At 42.4% G+C, this 19,776-nt stretch overlaps 1 protein-coding gene across 2 annotated transcripts in view; it reads right to left on the bottom strand.

Annotated features, from left to right (window-relative positions):
• The window catches only part of WDFY2 (WD repeat and FYVE domain containing 2), a 177,543-nt gene that overhangs the window by 37,611 nt on the left and 120,156 nt on the right, over positions 1-19,776 (bottom strand). For both annotated transcript variants that reach the window (XM_079903085.1, XM_079903084.1), the window contains exons 4-6: positions 16,595-16,649; positions 12,023-12,173; positions 5,105-5,217 (exon numbers count right to left, since the gene is read on the bottom strand). In XM_079903085.1, coding sequence (XP_079759211.1) covers positions 5,105-5,217; positions 12,023-12,173; positions 16,595-16,649 — 319 coding nt within the window. The remainder of the gene's footprint in view (positions 1-5,104; positions 5,218-12,022; positions 12,174-16,594; positions 16,650-19,776) is intronic.

Genomic DNA, 19,776 nt, shown 5'->3' on the forward strand with positions numbered 1-19,776 from the left:
AAGCCCCCCTTTAACTCTGTGGACAAGAAGCCCTCTTGTTAACTGTTCCCAAAGAAGCCCATGCGTGGCCTCGGGGCTTCACAACACTTGTTACATGCATAGTATTTCCAATTATTGCTTTAATTCCATGAGCGGGATTTGAACCAGGGCAAGGACTAGGCTGATTTCATTCACTGATGAGGGGCACCACTCGTCACATGGAGAGCCAATGACCTGACGGACTCTAGATGAAAATCCACATCTATTAGATGTGAAAGCCTCTATTGTAAACAAAAATTAAGCTTTCAGCTTAATGATCTGAACTTACATATTTGCACTAAACTGTGCCTGTCCTTGTTTTAGTTATTTTTATTATAGCTACACTGTTACTTTCAATACTTCTCCTAACAGTCAATGAACAAGTCTGGATTTAATTTTCCGTTAAGTAGTATGCTTTGGGCGGTTCACATTCAAGCCCTCCTATTTCCAATATGTTCATACTAACCAAAAAAATTCTTAGAAGAAAAAAAAAAGATTTTATTGATACTAGTAGTTTCCAGTGGCCAAAATCTGATATTTTTCCTCTTTGTTCAAATCAGCGTGTGACGTTTTGGCAGAAATATATTCTAATTTCTGCAGAAATATCAAAGAACTATGATATTTGGCATTTAGCTCCAGAAATAAAACCAGCAGAGGGAGCATAAGAACATAAAATTAGTTTTCTAAATCCCCATGGATTAGTTAGTGCCATGTTTCGGCCTCTGGGTATGGCTGTTAGGAAGATTCCACCACTAACTCACATTTTTATATGACCTTCTGTACTGTAACAGAGAGTGATGGGTGAATGGCTGAAGACTTGTCTGCTGTTGAGTCTGGATCTGGAGTAATTAGATCCCCAAGATCACTCTTTAATGGATCTAGGTTCATCTTAAGGTCTTTGTTTGGGGGGGTAAGGGAGTCAGGAGGTTAAAACTAACTCTCCGTTCACAGCCCCTTTCTCCAGAATTGTGTCTGGCTGAGTTTGGGACCTCCCAGGGCCCAGATGGACTTACTGCATAGGAAGAGCTCAACAATGTTTGCATCATCGTGGAATCTCTCAGATGCCCTTGTTCTAGCTTTAAATGAATGACCTGTGCTGTAGCCAGACTGGAGATGGGTAGATACTACTGTCTAGGAATAATAACAAATTAGATAGGTGACCTGCTACATTTATTTGCCTTCGTGTTAGATAACAACCTTCCTGGGCTACGTCCTGTCTTCCTCAAAGATATTTCATGATGAAATCATGTGAAAATAGTTTACATTCTTTCAGAAAGATAAGATACAACATCGGGTAGTATTTTATATTGGAACGAATCCGGAAGACATGAAATCCTTGGGCCACCTTTTCACCTCACAGCAGTAAGAAGCAGCTACTTACCCCTTTCCTGACCCAGAGGCAGCAGTACAGAACTCGGGGAATTCCTATCTGTGCTCTGGGCAACGTCTGACTTCTAAGGAGCCAGAAGGTCACGCTGAAAGCCACCTCTGCCTCAACCAAATCTGGGAACTCTCCAGCCTGTCACGGCCTCTAAAATGTTACCGCACGTCTATCCACTCCCCACTCTCCCATCACCATAGCCACGCTGCGAGGGACAGTTTCCTACTAGCTCTCCCATCACACTCTCAACTACCAGAGCAATCTTTTAAATCCGATCATGTTAACTTCTTTGCTTAAAACTCTTTCACCGTTTTCCCCTGATGTCAGGATAATGCTCTCAGTGATCTGAACCGACTCTCACTTCCTTTCTGGCTGACACCCACCACCCCCACACTCAGTGTTCCAGCCAAAAAGAGTAACTAGGCGCTCCCAAGAGAGCCACACTTTTTGCAAATCCCCAGGCCTTGGATTACGCTGGTTTGTTCTGCCTGCCCTGCTCTCCCTACTTCTCTTTCATGAACTCAACACTTACTCCTCTGCCACAATCTTAGGTCGAAGTCATATCTTCCCCCCCACCCCCCGGGGGAAGACCTTCCCTGACCAACTCCCACGCCCATCCCCGCAACGCGCCGTTCCGTGTTCTTGGACATGCTTGGTGCTGCTCCCGTGCCCCAGACGCTCCTCCACACACCCCGGCCCTCAGGCACTATAATTACTGTTTAGCTTCTGTCTCTCACTGGGCTGTGAGGAATTCGAGAACAATGACTATGCCTTTTTTTTTTTTTTAAGCAGAGGTCTTCTTAGAAGCCCATGATTTTAAATTTATTTATTTATTTATGGCTGTGTTGGGTCTTCGTTTCTGTGCGAGGGCTTTCTCTAGTGTGGCAAGCGGGGGCCCCTCTTCATTGCAGTGCGCGGGCCTCTCTTGTTGCGGAGCACAGGCTCCACACGCGCAGGCTCAGTAGTTGTGGCTCACGGGGAAGCACTATGCCTTTTCTTTCTGTGACTGGCAGTAGTGGCCGAGGTCAACCAGGGAGAGCCCAGGAGGTGAAGAGACAAGGGTCCCAGGCAGAACCCACCAAGACGACCCCAAAGGAGAGGAGAAAGAGCAGTCAGAGACTTCAGTGTGGGAGGAAATGTGTTAGAGAAGCCAATCGAGGGCAGTCACAGCAGGAAGGAATGGCCACAATGTAAAACGCTACCACGAGGTTAAACAGGACAGAGTTTAAAACATGTCCGGGCTTCCCTGGTGGCGCAGTGCTTGAGAGTCCGCCTGCCGATGCAGGGGACACGGGTTCGTGCCGCGGCCCGTGAGCCATGGCCGCTGAGCCTGCGCGTCCGGAGCCTGTGCTCTGCAACGGAAGAGGCCACAACAGTGAGAGGCCCGCGTACCGCAAAACAACAACAACAACAACAAAAAAAACATGTCCACTGGATTTAGCTACCAGCAGGCCACAGGCCACCTCGGGGAGAGCAGTGTGAGAGGAGTGATAGAGACGAGCCAAATTGCAGGTGGCGGGAAAGCCAACGGGAGGGAAGAATGCGAAACGGCTGGGAAAATGATAACTTTTTTAAGACGCGTTGCTAACTGCGACAACGTGAAGGTATTACTCTAGGTGAACTAACCCGGTCACAGAACAGCAAATACTGCACAATTCCCCTCATATGCAGTGCACAGAGACAGAAAGCAGAATGGTGGTTGCCAGGGGCTGGGGGGAGGGGGTTACACGGGCACAGAGTTTCTGTTCTGCAAGATGAAGAATGTTCTGGAGATGGATGGTGGTGATCAGTGCACAACAATGTGAATGTACTTAATGCCACTGAATTGAACACAAAAATGGACAAAAGCATCAATTTTAGGTTGTGTACATTTTACTGCAATTGAAAAACAAAGGAAAAAAGCGGCACTGCTGTGAAGAAAATAAGATGGGATCAGAGGGGTTTTGTTTGTTTTTAACAGAGGCAAGGAACTCAGCATGTTAGAAACTTGAGAAGAGTTGGTCCAAAGGGAGATCAAAAAATTAACTTTCCATGTGGAGACCCCCAGGAGGATGAGTCTGGGGCCAAGGACAGCATGAGGCGGGAGGGCGAGCGATGAGGAGAAAGCGAAGGAAAAGCTTGCTTGTTGGGGAGGGAAGATGGGGTGGCCAAGAAATAAACATTTTTAAAAAGCTTGTATTTGATAACCTCTGTTTTTCTTTGAAGGAGGCCTAGGGAGCGGGGAAGGTCTGAAAAAGCTGCTGAGGGACTGAGAGAAGGAGCATACTGTGTACGAAGGACTTAGAGCCGGGTTACATGAGGGACTGTGAGGCAACTCCTGAGCCTGGACTGGAATGACGACTCTGCACTGGGGACGATGAGCTGAGGCTCGTGCTGTGACCCCAAACCCGAGTGCAGCCTCCGCGGCTGAGTGTGCAGGAGAGATGTAGATACTCTGAACCACAGGTGAAATTTACCAACAAGGAGGAACAAGGGGGCCTGAATTAAGAATGCAGGGAAACGTGTGGCTGAAGCGATGGAGAGGAAGGGAAGATGGGGCAGAGATGCTGGGCAGTGAGGGATCAAGGGAAGGACTCCTCAACAAGGGCAAGAACAAGTGCAGGTGGAGTTAAGGGCTTAGGGAAGCCAAGGGTTAGGAGACTGAACTCAGCAGTGAAATAGTCCTGACCTGAGATAGTTTCAGGTCCCCACCAGGCCAGGCTTGGTCAGAGTGTAGGTGGCTAAAAAGAGAAATCCAATCAGGAAAGACCTGGGTTCTATCCACAGGGGAGGTTTCTATGTGCTCTTCCTGCCTCAGGTGTAGATAATTAAGATGATCTTTTATGAATCTTTCCCCTGGATTCAATTTTCTCTTTATTGCATTGCTCTTTTTCCCTTTAGGAACTCCCTTATGAGCTAGATACTATCCCATTTTACATCCTCATTCACCTACTTTTGTTCTTATATGACGTCTAAACTCAAATATTAACCTTGTTCTATACTGAATCATGGGCTGGTAAACTGCAGAAGACACAAAAGCCCGTTAAGAACCAGGAAAACAGGCAGTTATTCATTCTCCAGGGTCAACATCACATGTTAAAAATACTAGTAAAAAATTAGTCATCATCATTTACTCAAGTCTTTCAAAGGTTAAGTGTGGATACAGTCTGTCACCTTGCTTAAATGACCTTGAGCAGACCAGTAACATAAAGGGGGCCTTGAAAAGAGCCCCAGAGGAAGGAAAATTAAAGAGGAACTTGTACCTTTTTATGTAGGCTAGCTACCTACGACAAATCTATTTTTCATTTCATTTGTCTTGGAAGTAGGAGTCTGTCTTGCATACCATTTTCTCGCTCCAAGGATGGCAAGGACAGACCGAGGCAGCTGTCCTTCTGTCCAACTGTTTGTGCAGTTGCCACACAGCCTCAAACAATGTCTCATTAACATAGGCAAACAAGGGCTTTCTCCAGCGTAGCATGACAAAGAACCACATCACCACCATTTTTGAAATAGACTGTTTGCTCTTTTGTTTGACTGATGGAGAAAATTTCTGACATTGTATCTTACTGAACCATTCTGAAATCAGTCACACGCATCACGTGTATCTTTGCACAAGCCCAGATTGTACCTCGTCACTTGCACACCACATCTTGTGAACATCAGAACATGCAGCGGGCGATAGGTCACTGTGAGAGCAGCACATGGAGGGTCTGCTTTCAATCCCACCTGTATGTCCTCTGAATGTTGTGACCAGGGTGCAGTTTTCTTGCTCCAGTTTGAGGATGGTTACTTGGCCTGAGTGGTCACCAATAAACACGTGCCGGGTTTCAACATCAAATCTATCATGTAAGCATTAAGGATCGTTTCTCAAAAGTGAGTGGATGGTTTGCCCCCCTCTCTCCACACACACACCAGAAAAAACATAAATGTCAAAGAAATGCGCAAATCTCACGGGAGGAGAACTTGATTATAATGCTGAAAGACACAAAAAGTGGACATAACAAAATGAAAGACATTACTTACTGGACAGTAAGACTCAACATGATAAACATGTCAATTTTCACAACATGAATTTATGAATTTAATATAATCCCTATAAAAGTATCAACACGTGGGTTTTTTTCCTACAGTTAGGTATGTTCATTCTAAAGTTCACATAGAAAAATAAATAAGCAAGAAGAGCCAGGAATATTCTGAAAATAAGAGTAATATGGTAGTGTGACGGGGGAGGTTAGCCCTACCAGATATTAAAACATGTTATAAAGTCTCTTTAATTGAAAGTGTGGTGCTTAGACAAACAGACCAATGGAACAGAAAAGAAAGTCTAGAAATAGGCCCCAAAGCATGCAGAAATTTAGTACATATCTGATAAAGGTGGCTTTTCAAATGAATAAGGAAAAGAAGGGCGAAAAGAAAAGTTGGCACAAACTGAACCAGTCATTTGGAAAAACAAAACAGGATTTGTACTTCACTTTATACCAGGAAGAACTCCAATGTAAAAAATGAAAAATAGAAGTTCTAGATGGGAGAGTTCCTTTATAACCCTGGAGTGGAAAAAGCTACGACTCAAATACACAAACAACAAACAAATGCAATAAGCAAAGCACAAGACAAATTGGAAAAAATATTTGCAACTGATGTCACAAAAGGCCCGAATACCTAATACAAAAAGAGCAATCCAGAAGAAGATTACAAACCTAATAAAAAACAGGCAAGATACATGAATGGATGGTTCAAGAAATGACAATGGTGCTTTGCAAAAAAAAAAAAAAAAAAAAAAAATTAACCTAACAGGCTCTCCTTTGAAAGGCTGCTGTTACAAGATTGGCATGGCACCTGGGAACTAGGATTTCAGGAGGGTTCCCACCATTAACAAACAAAAGTGGCTGACTGTGCCTTAACTGTACAAACAATATGGTTTATGCTAAACACCTGCTTTCCTTCTGCGAGTCTGTTTTTTTTTTTTTTTCTTTTGGTCACTCCACGCGGCATGTGGGATCTTAGTTCCCTGATCAGGGATCGAAACCGTGCCCCCTGCAGTGGAAGCACGGAGTCTTAAACACTGGACACCAGGGAAGGCCTCCTTATGGGAGTCTGGAATTTTGGTACATGCAGGAAGAGGGTGCCTGTGTGACCAGTCAGTCTCCAGTAACTACCCAAGGCCCTGAGTCTCTAGTGAGCTTCCCTGGTTGGTAATGCCTAGAGATCCTACTTGTAGAGATCTACCCCAGAGGCACAATGGCCAAAATATGAATTGACACATGCCTGAAGCTATTCACTCCGTATTACAGTAAGAGCTAAAGTTTGAAAGTCCATCAAAAGAGGACTTCTTAACTATGATACATCCATTCAAAAGAATACTACACAGCTGGGAAATTTGACATGGAGTAATTTCCAGGATATATTATTTTATATATATATATATATATATTTTTTTTTTTTTAAATAGAGACTTAGATGTTACAGCCTTAATAGCCTTCTGTTAACTTTATATTTATTATTATTTAAAAAAAATTTTGGCTGCACCCCACAGCATGTGTGATCTTAGATCCCCGACCAGGGATCGAACCTGCACCCCTGCACTGGAAGCGCGGAGTCCTAACCCCTGGACCACCAGGGAAGTCCCTCCAGCATATATTATTAAGTGTGTGTGGGGGAAAGCCAAGGTTTATGGAAGTTTATATGCTACACTACCTTCGTGTAAGAAAGAGGGAAACATAAATATAAGAGTGTGTGTGTGTGTGTGTGTGTGTGTGTGTGTGTGTGTGCGCGCGCGCTTATGTTTACAAAAGGAAGCACTTTGATAAATCAAGATTGATCAAAAATGGCTGCCAGTGGAAAAGTGAGAAACAAGCTGACGGGAAAGGGGTGGTAGTGAGACTTCTCTCTCATTACATTGTTTCCATTATGGAATCTTGTAATTATGTACATGTGAAAAATACTTATACATTTTTTTAAAATCCCCTAAATCGACAACAAAGTAAAGTGAATAAACCTACTGTCAACTTGCTGATATAACCACAGAGTTAAAAGAATTATTTCAAGTGACTTTAAAACACAGCGTTTTGACTATACATTCTTGGTAGAATATATTCTCAGGACAAAGAAAGCTGCAAAAAAAAAATCTAAAATCTTATTCAGTAGTCTTTCTATTATAATATTGCTATTACTATTTAAAACAACTTAAATATACCACGGGATAAAGCAAATAAAGAATTATGCTGATGTTTAGGAACAAAGGTTTTTAGCCCAGAAGAATCAAGTACAGAAATGACGTAAAGGGGCTTCCCTGGTGGCGCAGCGGTTGAGAGTCCGCCTGCCGATGCAGGGGACACGGGTTCGTGCCCCGGTCCGGGAAGATCCCACATGCCACGGAGCGGCTAGGCCCGTGAGCCATGGCCGCTGAGGCTGCGCGTCCGGAGCCTGTGCTCCGCAACGGGAGAGGCCACAGCAGTGAGAGGCCCGCGTACCGCAAAAAAAAAAAAAAAAAAGAAGTATGCTATAATGTTAAATTTGAATTAGAAATATTATGTGAACTAATCATTTATTTTCTTTTTTTAAATACACATACATATATTTGCTAGCTATCTCTGAATACTATTCCTCACTAAGAGAAATGGCCAATTCCAGGACTGGGACAGGAAGGTACCAGATGAGCTTCAGACATGTCGTGTCAAAAAGCAAAGACGCTATCAAAGGCTAGTGGGGCTGTATCAAAAAGACATAGGAGCCAACATGATGTGGCTCTTACTGGCCAAAGATGGGACAATATGAGCATCAAAAAAAGGGGGGGGGGTGCAATTTACTGAAATATACTGAATATATTATTAAAAAACAAAACCCTAAGAGTTTATAATAATGCTCAAAGCCAGAGTGATTGGCATTTAGTATGATATGAGGAAATATGGAAATCAGGATAATCTTAATAGCTTTTCAGTACTCTTTCCACAAATAGGAATAGATAGAAGAGAACGCTTGGTGGAAAGGCATTTGACTATATAGGGTGACATCTTGGAAATATCTCCAACAGGAATAAATTCTTAAAATGAAGAGTACCTGAATTAGTTTTGTGGAAGCATGAAAAATGTGACCAAAACTTGGTCAAATGACAGACTGAAAGGTGTGGCTAGGTAAAGTATTCACAAAAATAAAGACCAGCAATTGAAGTGGGGAAGGAAAACAGTTCTATTTCCTACATCAGCCTGCCATGGGACCCTTGGGAAATACCTCCGTTCTGCTATATCTAGTTGTGCAGAGGGCTAGCTCAAAGATTTTAATACCCTAGTTCTAATCCTGGTTCTGCCAGTTAACAGTCATGTGACCTTGAGAAGGTTTCTTATTCTTAATCTTTTTGAGCCTCTCTGAGGCTTTTCTACAAGTGAAAATTGAGAATTAGGTCTTTATGTTTTGATAGTGAACGAAGTAACATTATGTAGAAGTACTATGTAAACTCTCAGGGACTGCAAAGGTAAGATATTTTCTTCTTTTTCCTCACCTTCACTTTCTTCTTATTGTTGTTGTTGGTAACATGAGAGTTCACTTAATATTCACTTAAATAGTTAAGTGAATATTAGTTCACTTAAAGCAACAAAGATTTTGAGGTGATTCCGAAATTGATAATTCAACTTGTGAACTAGTCAGTCTCTGTCATCCTTTATTTCTCTACTTGAATTTTGGTTACTTTCATTGCTTATTTACTTCTCTGCTAAGAGGCCTGAAAGAAGAGGAAAAAGGGTGATGTCAATCTGACTTATTCTATCACTTGTTGGCTTGACTATTTGAGGTGTAGATGGGAGAGAATCAATCCGTCTGTAGAAAACTCTTATGTACACCACCAGTGCCCACTATGAAGAGAAATAGGGGTCATAATATTATTCTGAACATTTTATGTTATTTTAACAGATCTTCTTCCTTTCCTTATCACTAAAAAACTGAAAAACCAAAAAGACCAAAAAACCAAAAACCGGTAAGTACAGAAGGTGGCAGAACGAAGAGGAGGGGTGAGGTGATGGAGGAGGGTTCCCATGAAAAAAGCATGTTTAAAAACTGAATTTTAACGCGAACCCCAACACTGTATGGGTTGCCCGTTAACAATCTATGCATCAGGCAGCTCCCAGAAAAAACCCTGCAGCCTTGGGAAAGTTGCGTGGGTCTCGGCTGCAAAAGCAGTGCTGTTATGCATCAGCATGCGGCACTGGGAAAATACCAGGCAGACAGATGCTCCCAGGTGCAAAGGCTGGCACTGTGGTTCCAGAATTGGAGCTAAGGAGGCAGAGCTGGTAGAGGTGAGGGAGTCTTCTGGAAGGCTCACCAGGCATCACCAGTACTCTCTGTCTGCAGTATTGCAGCTGCCTTCCACCTTAATAGCAAGGTTGGACTGGAGGGTCATTTGCACTGGGGAAGGAAGCCTGAGGCTTTCACTGCGCACACAAGTTTCTGATAGCCAATCACATGTTTTTTTTCTGCTTGGTAAACCACATGGCAAAGAAGAGTCGAAAAATGAAGATGACTTTTGGAGATGCCGGAAGAGAGGAGTCAAAGACTATAAGAGTCAGGACAAGTTTAATTCTGTGTACTTGTGGGGTTTTTTGTTTTTTGTTTTCATTTTCAGATCGTTTAAACAGTAAACTTCTTAAGGGCAAGATCTGTATTTTTTTCTATACTCCTTGGTTTGGTTAGGTGATACAGAAGATACCTCACTAGGCGTAGCTAGTGATATAGAAGCCAGCATGTTAAGAACAAATTATATGGATGCCATTAGTTCTGTTCTCAGAGGGATAATGCAGTATAATGGGAAAAACCAGCAGTCCAAGGCAGAAGACCTGGGTTCTGGTGGTGATTTTCCTACATACCAGCTGGGTGGCTGCAGATAAGGCATGTGACCCTCTCTGGGCTTCAGCTGGCTCACCTGTACATGAGAAACTGGATGGATGATCTCTAAGGGAGATCCAATACTAACACTACAAGAAATCATTAATCCATTGGCAGGAGAGTTCATGTATTTCAATTCAAGCATTATGCTTGTCTGAACTGGCTTTTAGAAAGTAAACTTTGGAGTTTCTTTCTTTAAGCACCCTCTCAAAGATAAGTTGATCTTTTTTTTTTTTGTTTTTGTTTTTTTTGCGGTACGCGGGCCTCTCACTGTTGTGGCCTCTCGCGTTGCAGAGCACAGGCTCCGGACGCGCAGGCTCAGCGGCCATGGCTCACAGACCCAGCCGCTCTGCGGCATGCAGGATCTTCCCAGACTGGGGCACGAACCCGTGTCCCCTGCATCGGCAGGCGGACTCTCAACCACTGTGCCACCAAGGAAGCCCGATAAGTGATCTTGATTTCCATTCCTTGTCGCCCTTGCTTCTGGTCTTCTTGGTAACATGCCACTTTTACAGCCTTCCATATGGCCATTCTCAGTTTCTTCATCTTGCCCTTCCAGTTGGAAAATAAGAGTGACATTAGCCTAAACACACACACACACACACACACACACACACACAGAACTCCTGCCACATGTCTGCAAGGAAACAGCAAGGTGCAATACTTTGTCAGGTGGTTGCAAATCACTGAACAGGCATATAAATACTAGATGAAAATCTGAAAGCAAGTCTTACTGTTTCATCTTGCTTTTGCAGACAAGTGATCTGTTTATAACTATTTCCTCATCTGTCAGAAGGTGGAGAGATTCTACGCTTTTTAAAGAAGAAACTCAGGGTCCTTTACTCCTCAGAGCGGTAGCATCACCAGTACAGGCTTCTCACTTGTCAGGCCTGTGTTCACTGGAGCCCAGGGGGCTGGATGTGAGGGTTACCCAGCATTGGCAGGTGTTCACACCGAGCACATGGACCCTGGAGACTTGAGAGATAAGAGTTAATATCGTTCTACATATCCTGGAAAAGTCTGGTACCTGGAACAAAGACTGCGTAGCAGTACTGTGTAGATACCAGTCAGCCTACTCTGGTCCCGGCATGGTGGCCTCTCAATAAATATTCTTAAAATGAACAGGAATCCTGTGGTTCTTCTGCCAGGCACCAAAATGGGAATGTTTCCAACCTTAATACCTATGTGTAAATTATTTCTGTTCAAAAATAAAAGACTGTATTTCAGTGACGGTTTTATCTCCATGTTCCATAATTCTTTCTGACAGCTGAGGCTCACAATTCTGGGCTGTGTACTGTCTAGATGTCAGACTTTGTATCACAGCAGACCCACAACCTGCTCGGCAGTAACTTATTTCAGGTGAAATTACTTTACTCCACCTACATGAGGACCCTTGATGATTTATGTGTTAGGAAAGTTTATAAGCACTTTTTTTTTTTCTTGCGGTACGCGGGCCTCTCACTGCCGTGGCCTCTCCCGTTGCGGAGCACAGGCTCCGGATGCTCAGGCTCAGCGGCCATGGCTCACGGGCCCAGCCGTTCCGCGGCATGTGGGATCCTCCCGCACCGGGGCACGAACCCGTGTCCCCTGCATCGGCAGGCGAACTCCCAACCACTGCGCCACCAGGGAAGCCCAGTTTATAAGCATCTTAATCAGTAGGGCAACTAGCAAATAAAACAAGAAACTTTCAAGTTGCACATACCCAAAATGTTCATGAAAGAAAGAAGTCAACAGCTAAGTTCCCACCAAGGGATTTTGTCCAGCAAAGGATACTGCAGGCCTGAGGCCACAGCACTGGTGCGATAACCTCCCAGGCGTTGCCCACTCTCAGAGCAGTGCCAGGCAAATTGCTTGTCCTGTCCCGTGCTCAGCACCCACTCCAGCTCCAGGACAAACAGGATCATCGTCACTCTGCTCTGATGCGCTAAAAGCCAAGAGACAAGAAAACAACCCATAAAGCATCCTACAAGAGGCTGGTAAAGCATGGTCCACAGAGATGCATCATTCCCTCCTCCCCACCCCAGAGTAAGCTGAACAGTAGATAATCGTTACAAACAAGGGCTAGAACAGTGGTTCTCATCAGGGGGACAGGCATGCCCCTGGAGAAGACCACATCCACGTTTCCATAAGAAAATTTTCCCCAACCACTTCCCTGGCGGTCCGGTGGTTAAGATTCCATGCTTCCAATGCAGGGGATGTGGGTTTGATCCCTGGTTGGGGAATTAAGATCCCACATGCCACGTGGCGTGGCCAAAAAATAATTAATTAATTAATTTTTATAAAAAGAAAGAAAATTTTCCTAACACCCAAAGGGCCTGGACCACCTCTCTCAGACATGTTAGAACTGCTGGACTAGAGAAAGGCAGATCAGTGTGACTACAAAACACATTAGGAACAACGTTCTGCTGATAAACTCACTGGTGTCTGTTTATTTAAGCTTGAAAAAAAGCAAAGAGCATTACTGTTCTCCTTTTGATGAAGGTTTGCTTTTAAACCCACAACAAAGTTCTAGATGAATTTTCTGTGAGAAATTAAACGCTTGGAGCTTGGAGAGGAGGGCAGAATTATTCCCAAGTGCCATATAGAAAAGAATGAGATATCCTTTACGTCAAAGCATACATAATGAGAGCAAACTTCCCAGGGCTGCTCATATACAAGGACAACACCATCACGGAAGTACTGCATCACACAATTTCAGAGTTAGAAGAACTATTCATGTCATCTACTCCAGCTCCCTATTTTACACGTGGGCAAACCGAGGCACGATCGAGTTGAGTAGTTTGGCCAATCTCATGGCTTCTCAATTACCAAATAAAATCAGTAAAATATTCGCTTTCTTCCTCTTACACAATTCCAGGGGGAGAGGTATAGGGGGTCCACGGCCACTGAACAGAGCTGACTGGAATAAACAAAGATTGATATCCCAGAACTTGGACCCACTGGGCTCTGTGCCCAGGAACTGGCAGCCTGGTGGGTGAGAGGAGACTCATCCTGTGTGTGATGAGGTGACAGAGAAGCCATCAGCTTCCCATTTGGATCATGAAAATAGGACTGGACGTGGATGGATCAATGCAGCTCTATCAGCAATAACAGCATCACTGCCAATTTCTGAGTGTCTAACAAGTGCCAGGTACTTAAAGATATTGTCTCACTTAGTCATTGTAATGACTCTGCAAAGCTGGGTGTTTTCCTCCTTTTACAGACACACCCCAGCCTTGCCAAGATGGTGCTTCTAGACTGGCTAACAAACAATACAGTCCGAACCATAGTGAATACCTCCGGGACAGACATTTCACCAGATGCCTGATGTTTTAAAATCCGATATTTGGCGCTTGGAGAATCTAAAGGGATTGAGAAGGGGTATAGAAACAATAATACTGTTAACATCTCTACCCAGTATCTGCCTTTCAGAGAATCGGCCACCATCAAGATCAAAATGTTGTCTTAAACTAAAAGATGGGGCTTCCTGGAGAAGCTTCTGAAGATCTTGTCATGTCTGTGTCATCAAAGGCCCAATTTAAGTTCCACCAATGGTGGAATAAAAGCGAACTCTCTAATGGTTCACTTTCAACTGTACCCACGTCTATTGCAGGCAGAAAGTGGTCCCCAGCGCTTCGCTCCCTTTTCTCATGAAGGGGCCTTTGATCTTTCTGTTACTTTGTAAGTCCAAGGGGTTGACAGTAGCCCAGAAGATAAGGGGGTTTACCGCCCTCTGAGCTGCCAGAGGAGGAGACGGAGGCTCAAAAATGTTATGTGACTTGCTCAAAGCTACACAATCAATGAGTGATGAGGCTAGAATTAAAACCCTAGTCTCTCTGCCAAAGTTGGTTCTCTTTCTCTGTCAGGCTGCCTATGACTACTGAAAAGACAAACAAAAACAAACAAAAAACAAACCCTAAAACTCAAAGCACATAATCTTTCTAAGGTGACAGAATTCTCTTATTCGAAAAGAAACCCTTTGAAGATACATACGTATTGTTAAGCTTCAGGAACCTGGGCTTGAAGCCTGGCTGTACTTCTTAAATAGGAGCCAGGACCTTGATCTTACGGAGGAAGCATCCAGTTTCTCACAATTAAGTACAGTTGACTCTTGAACAATGCACATTTGAACCGCGTGGGTCCACTTATACGCAGATGTTTTTCAACAGTAAATACTACAGTACTACATGATCCAAGGTTGGTTGAATCCGCGGATGTGGAGGAACCGTGACACAGAGGAACCGCGATACGGAGGAACTGCGGATACAGAGGCCCGATATAAATTATACATGGATTATCCACTGTGGGGAGGGTTGGTACCCTTTACCACTGCATTATTCAAGGGTCAACTGTATGATGTTAGCTATAGTTTTTTGTTTGTTTGTTTTTGTTTTTTTTGTTTTGTGGTACGTGGGCCTCTCACTGCTGTCGCCTCTCCCGTTGCGGAGCACAGGCCCTGCGGCCATGGCTCACGGGCCCAGCCACTCCATGGCATGTGGGATCCTCCTGGACCGGGGCACGAACCCGCGTCCCCTGCATCGGCAGGCGGACTCTCAACCACTGCGCCACCAGGGAAGACCAGCTATAGTTTTTTATAGACGTTTCTCTCTCAAGTTGAGGAAGTTCCCCTCTATTTGTAATTTGCTGAGAGTTTTTATCATGAATGGGTGTCAGATTTTATCAAATGTTTCTTCTGCATCAATTAATATGATGATTTTTCTTCTTTAGTCTTTTGATGTGATGGGTTACACTGATTTTCAAAAGTTGAACCAGCTTTGCATATCTGGAATAAACCCCACTTGGTCATCGTGTATAATTCTTTTCATACATTGTTGGATTTGCTAGTATTTTTTTGAAGATTTTTACATCTAAGCTCATGAGAGATATTGGGTTGTAGTTTTCCTTTCTTGTAATGTCTTTGTCTGGTTTTGGTATCACTGACCTTTTAAAAAATGTTAATTGAGATAAAGTTCACATAATATAAAATTCACCATTTAAACCATGTTAAGAGTGTATAATTCACTGATCTTTAGTATATTCACCATGTTGTGCAATCATCATAGAAAATGTACTACTTCCAGAACAGTTCCATCACCTCAAAAAGAAACCCATACCCTCTACTCCCCCTTCCCCATCCCTGGGTAACCACTAATTTACTTTCTGTCTCTACGGATTCTCCTGTTCTTGACATTTCATATAACTGTAATCATACAATGTACGGTTTTTTGTGTCTAGTTTCTTTCACTTAGCATGTTTTCAAGATTCATCCACATTGTAGCAGGTATCAGTATTTCATTCCCTTTTTATGGCCAAATAAAAATTCACTGTATTGATACACTACATTTTGTTTATCCATTCATTCATACATGAACATTTATTAGGTTGTTTCCACTTTTTGGCTATTGTGAATAATGCTGCTGTACATAAGGGTATAAAAATATCTGTCCCTGCTTTCATTTCTTTTGGGAATAAAACTCACTTGGTTGTGACGTACTTACCTTTTTATATATTGCTGAATTTGATCTGCTGAAATTTTGTGTAGATGTGTTTGCATCTATTTTCACGGGGGATGCATAGATACTATGCATGTCTTGTTCACTATTATGATTCTCAGTTATTGAAAGACAATAGGTACTCAATCAATACTGGATAAGTGATATGTGAAAAAAAATTAAAGAATAAATCCATAGGGAAATGAATTTTGGCTCAAAATCTAGAAATAAAGAGCTCAATGCTTAGAATTTTCCAAAATCAGGAGGGGCTGCTATGTCTTTGGAGGGTATCAGAGGAGAGGCTGGATGATCATGAATGAGGTCACGAGATTTGGAAGAAATGACATCTACCTCTAATGTTCTGACCCCTGACATTGGCCTGGATGAAAAAAATCATCAGTGAAAATTGCTCCTGATCTATACTATATAAAGGGCTTACAGTACACTGCCAATGTTGAAGACACAATACAACCTGAATTCCTTCCCTTAGACAATATGAACACTTTCAGCCTTTTAAAATATTTACCCCAAAATGAAACGAGCCCCATGGAAAGCCAACCCTGGGCCCCGCTCTCCGAGTCTGCCGCAGGGTTTCGAGGCAGCGGGGCGGAGCGGGCAGACAAAGGACAAAGGCTGTACGCTCTGGAGTCACACAGACCCGGTCTGGCTTCACACTTTACCAGCTACAAGACCACATGCCCAATCTCTCTGGGCCTCTGCTTCTTAATTCAAAAATGGGGATAATATTCGCCACAAAGGGTTGCTGTTTTGTTCCCGCTGACTGCTGTAAAGTTAAGTCCTCTCTTGTGGCAGTGGAAGCCACTGAGAAACATTTCACAGTCTAAGACAATGAAAACACTGCTCTCGTTCCTACCTTGATAGTTTTTCACAGGAGTCATCTTGTTATAATCTTCTGATAGAAGAAACTCCTGCAAAAGAGAAGCAAAATATTAAGCCAAAAGAAATTCTTTAAGTGGATAAATATGTTTTGGTAAAACCGGATTGTATGAAGCAAACATCATCACAGAATTATACCTAACGTGATATTTTGCCAATCAACTCAGCATTTTCTGTACCTCTTTAAAAGTAACAATCATAATTACAATCCAATGCAATTATCATAGTTTTTACCTTATAACTCTGAAGTTGATTTTTTTTTTTTTCAAGTATACATGAGAAGAAAACTGGATCAAGTTCAAAGTCTTGATCCTGGTCAATTTTGAAGGTAAATCCAATTCAAATTACTTTTCTCTCTGTGGTGCCACAACTGAAATTTTGCAAGGCTCTGGCCAGTGAGCAAACGGATGGCAACCCTCTACTAGGGAAATAAATGAGTTATTTTAAAGATTCTGTTTCTAATAACAGTAGCTTATTTCCCGGTACAATAAGCTTCTCAAGGCTGCATCTTACTCATCCCTCTATCCCTACGGCGCCTGGCACAGTGCTTTGGTACAGTAGGTAGTCAACAAATAGTGAAAAAATGGACATGTAAAAGGTATCTCCCAATCTGACGAGGTTAGTTTGGATATCAAATGTACTCAAAAATATCAGTTTCTATATAACACATTGTGTGCCCTCTTTGTGAGGACACACAGGAGGTGATTTTGTGTGTGAGTATGTTTGCATGCTTCACCTAAGCACATACAATGACCTATATGTAGAAGCCAACCAAGTGTTTATAAGCCCCAGGCCAGGTTTTGAGTCCCTTACCTTCTTTCAAATGCAAAATGCCCACATAGTCTTAAACAGTAGGCTGTCCAATATAAGGAGAGCTGTGAAGTGTAATAAATTGATGGCTTTATCTGAACTTAAAAACAGAACAACGAGTCTTTTCAAAACATTTGGAGGCTTCCAGAATTTCTCCTTGATGACTTCAAGAAAGGTGGTGAGAGGACAGACACACAGACTCGTGACTTGCAATCTGGGTATTTACTGAGTTCATATAGTTTGTGTGATTTTTCAGAAGTAAATAATTATACTGTTTTTGTGACAGATGCCACAAAGTTAAATAAAGCACAAGGTGACGCGAGAGAATGAACACGGTAACAAAGCTCCTCTGGGTGTCTGCTTTTCCATCCCAGCCCTCCTTAAGAAGCTTATCTACAAATGGATTTTCTTCACCATGATTGTCTCAGTAATAACATTATTCAACTTGTCACTTTTAAAACTTCGTATCATTATTCCTACAAGGAGCAGCACTATATTCATTTCTCGTTTCTGAAGAGCTAGACTCACAACTGAAGAGAGAAGACTAATTTTTAAAGAAGTCAAGTTGTTTTCCCATAAGGAGCTTACAGTGTGGGTAAGAAGCCACGCACGTGTCTGAGCAACGGTTCACTACCACCCTTAATCCCCAGCAAGAGTAGCTCAACTCTGGGCCCCATACTTTAGAGTGCCCCAAATTTCCTAACAAAAACACAAAACAAATTTCTTAAAGACGATTGTTATTTGAGCAAGTGTTTACTGAGTTCATCTAGTGCATACGCTATTTTGAATATACTGAACTGGTTCTTTAGCTTGGGGAAAAGGTACATTCATTCCTTTTGGAAACAGGCAGGGTATAAAATAAACAACTTGTAGATCTGTGCTTAGGATTAACATACACATACACAATACAATTACCAGTTCACTGCATAGGTAAACTTAATTTTTTGTTCATTTGTTTTTCCTATGAAAATAGATACATAATCATGGAGAAAGCATGGGAAATTGCCAGCATTCTTTTTCATTATTACTTTTTTGACCAAAAAACAATATGCTATTCTAGGAATTGTAAGACTGATAAATACTAAACAGTCTCTTATGATACCATTTCTCAGAGATAATTATTATGGAAAGTATAATTGGAATAATAAAACAAAATATTAATATCATTTAACAATACTTTTTTCTGGTAACAGATCATGCACATCATTCCATATGAGTACATGCTCATCAACTTCAATCTTTTTAATGACTGCATAGGATGTTTTTTGTTTTTTGTTTTTTTCTGGTACGTGGGCCTCTCACTGTGGTGGCCTCTCCCGTTGCAGAGCACAGGCTCCGGACGCACAGGCTCAGTGGCCATGGCTCACGGGCCTAGGCGCTCCGTGGCATGTGGGATGTTCCGGGACCGGGGCACGAACCCGCGTCCCCTGCATCAGCAGGCGGACTCTCAACCACTGCGCCACCAGGAAAGCCCGGCATAGGATGTTTTTAATGTCCTTCTATCAACAAATGTTTACACTGCTTCCAGTTTTCCTTATTAAAAATATATCACATGAACCCACAGCCAACATCGTTCTCAATGGTGAAAAACTGAAACCATTTCCTCTAAGATCAGGAACAAGACAAAGTTGCCTACTCTCACCGCTATTATTCAACACAGTTTTGGAAGTTTTAGCCACAGCAATCAGAAAAGAAAAAGAAATAAAAGGAATCCAAATTGGAAAAGAAGAAGTAAAGTTGTCACTGTTTGCAGATGACATGATACTATTCATACAGAATCCTAAAGATGCCACCAGAAAGCTACTAGAGCTAATCAATGGATTTGGTAGAGTAGCAGGATACAAAATTAATGCACAGAAATCTCTTGCATTCCTACACACTAATGATGAAAAGTCTGAAAGAGAAATTAAAGAAACACTCCCATTTACCACTGCAACAAAAAGAATAAAATACCTAGGTATAAACCCACCTAAGGAGACAAAAACCTGTATGCAGAAAACTATACAACACTGATGAAAGAAATTAAAGATGATACAAACAGATGGAGAGATATACCATGTTCTTGGATTGGAAGAATCAACATTGTGAAAATGACTGTAAGACCCAAAGCAATCTACAGATTCAATGCAATCCCTATCAAACTGCCAATGGCATTTTTCACACAACTAGAACAAAAACTTGTACAATTTGTATGGAAACACAAAAGACCCCAAATAGTCAAAGCAATCTTGAGAAAGAAAAATGGAGCTGGAGGAATCAGGCTCCCTGACTTCAGACTATACTACAAAGCTACAGTAATCAAGACAGTATGGTACTGGCACAAAAACAGAAATATAGATCAACAGAACA

The sequence above is a fragment of the Stenella coeruleoalba genome (assembly GCF_951394435.1).
Source record: "Stenella coeruleoalba genome assembly, chromosome: 18".
Taxonomy (NCBI): Eukaryota; Metazoa; Chordata; class Mammalia; order Artiodactyla; family Delphinidae; genus Stenella; species Stenella coeruleoalba.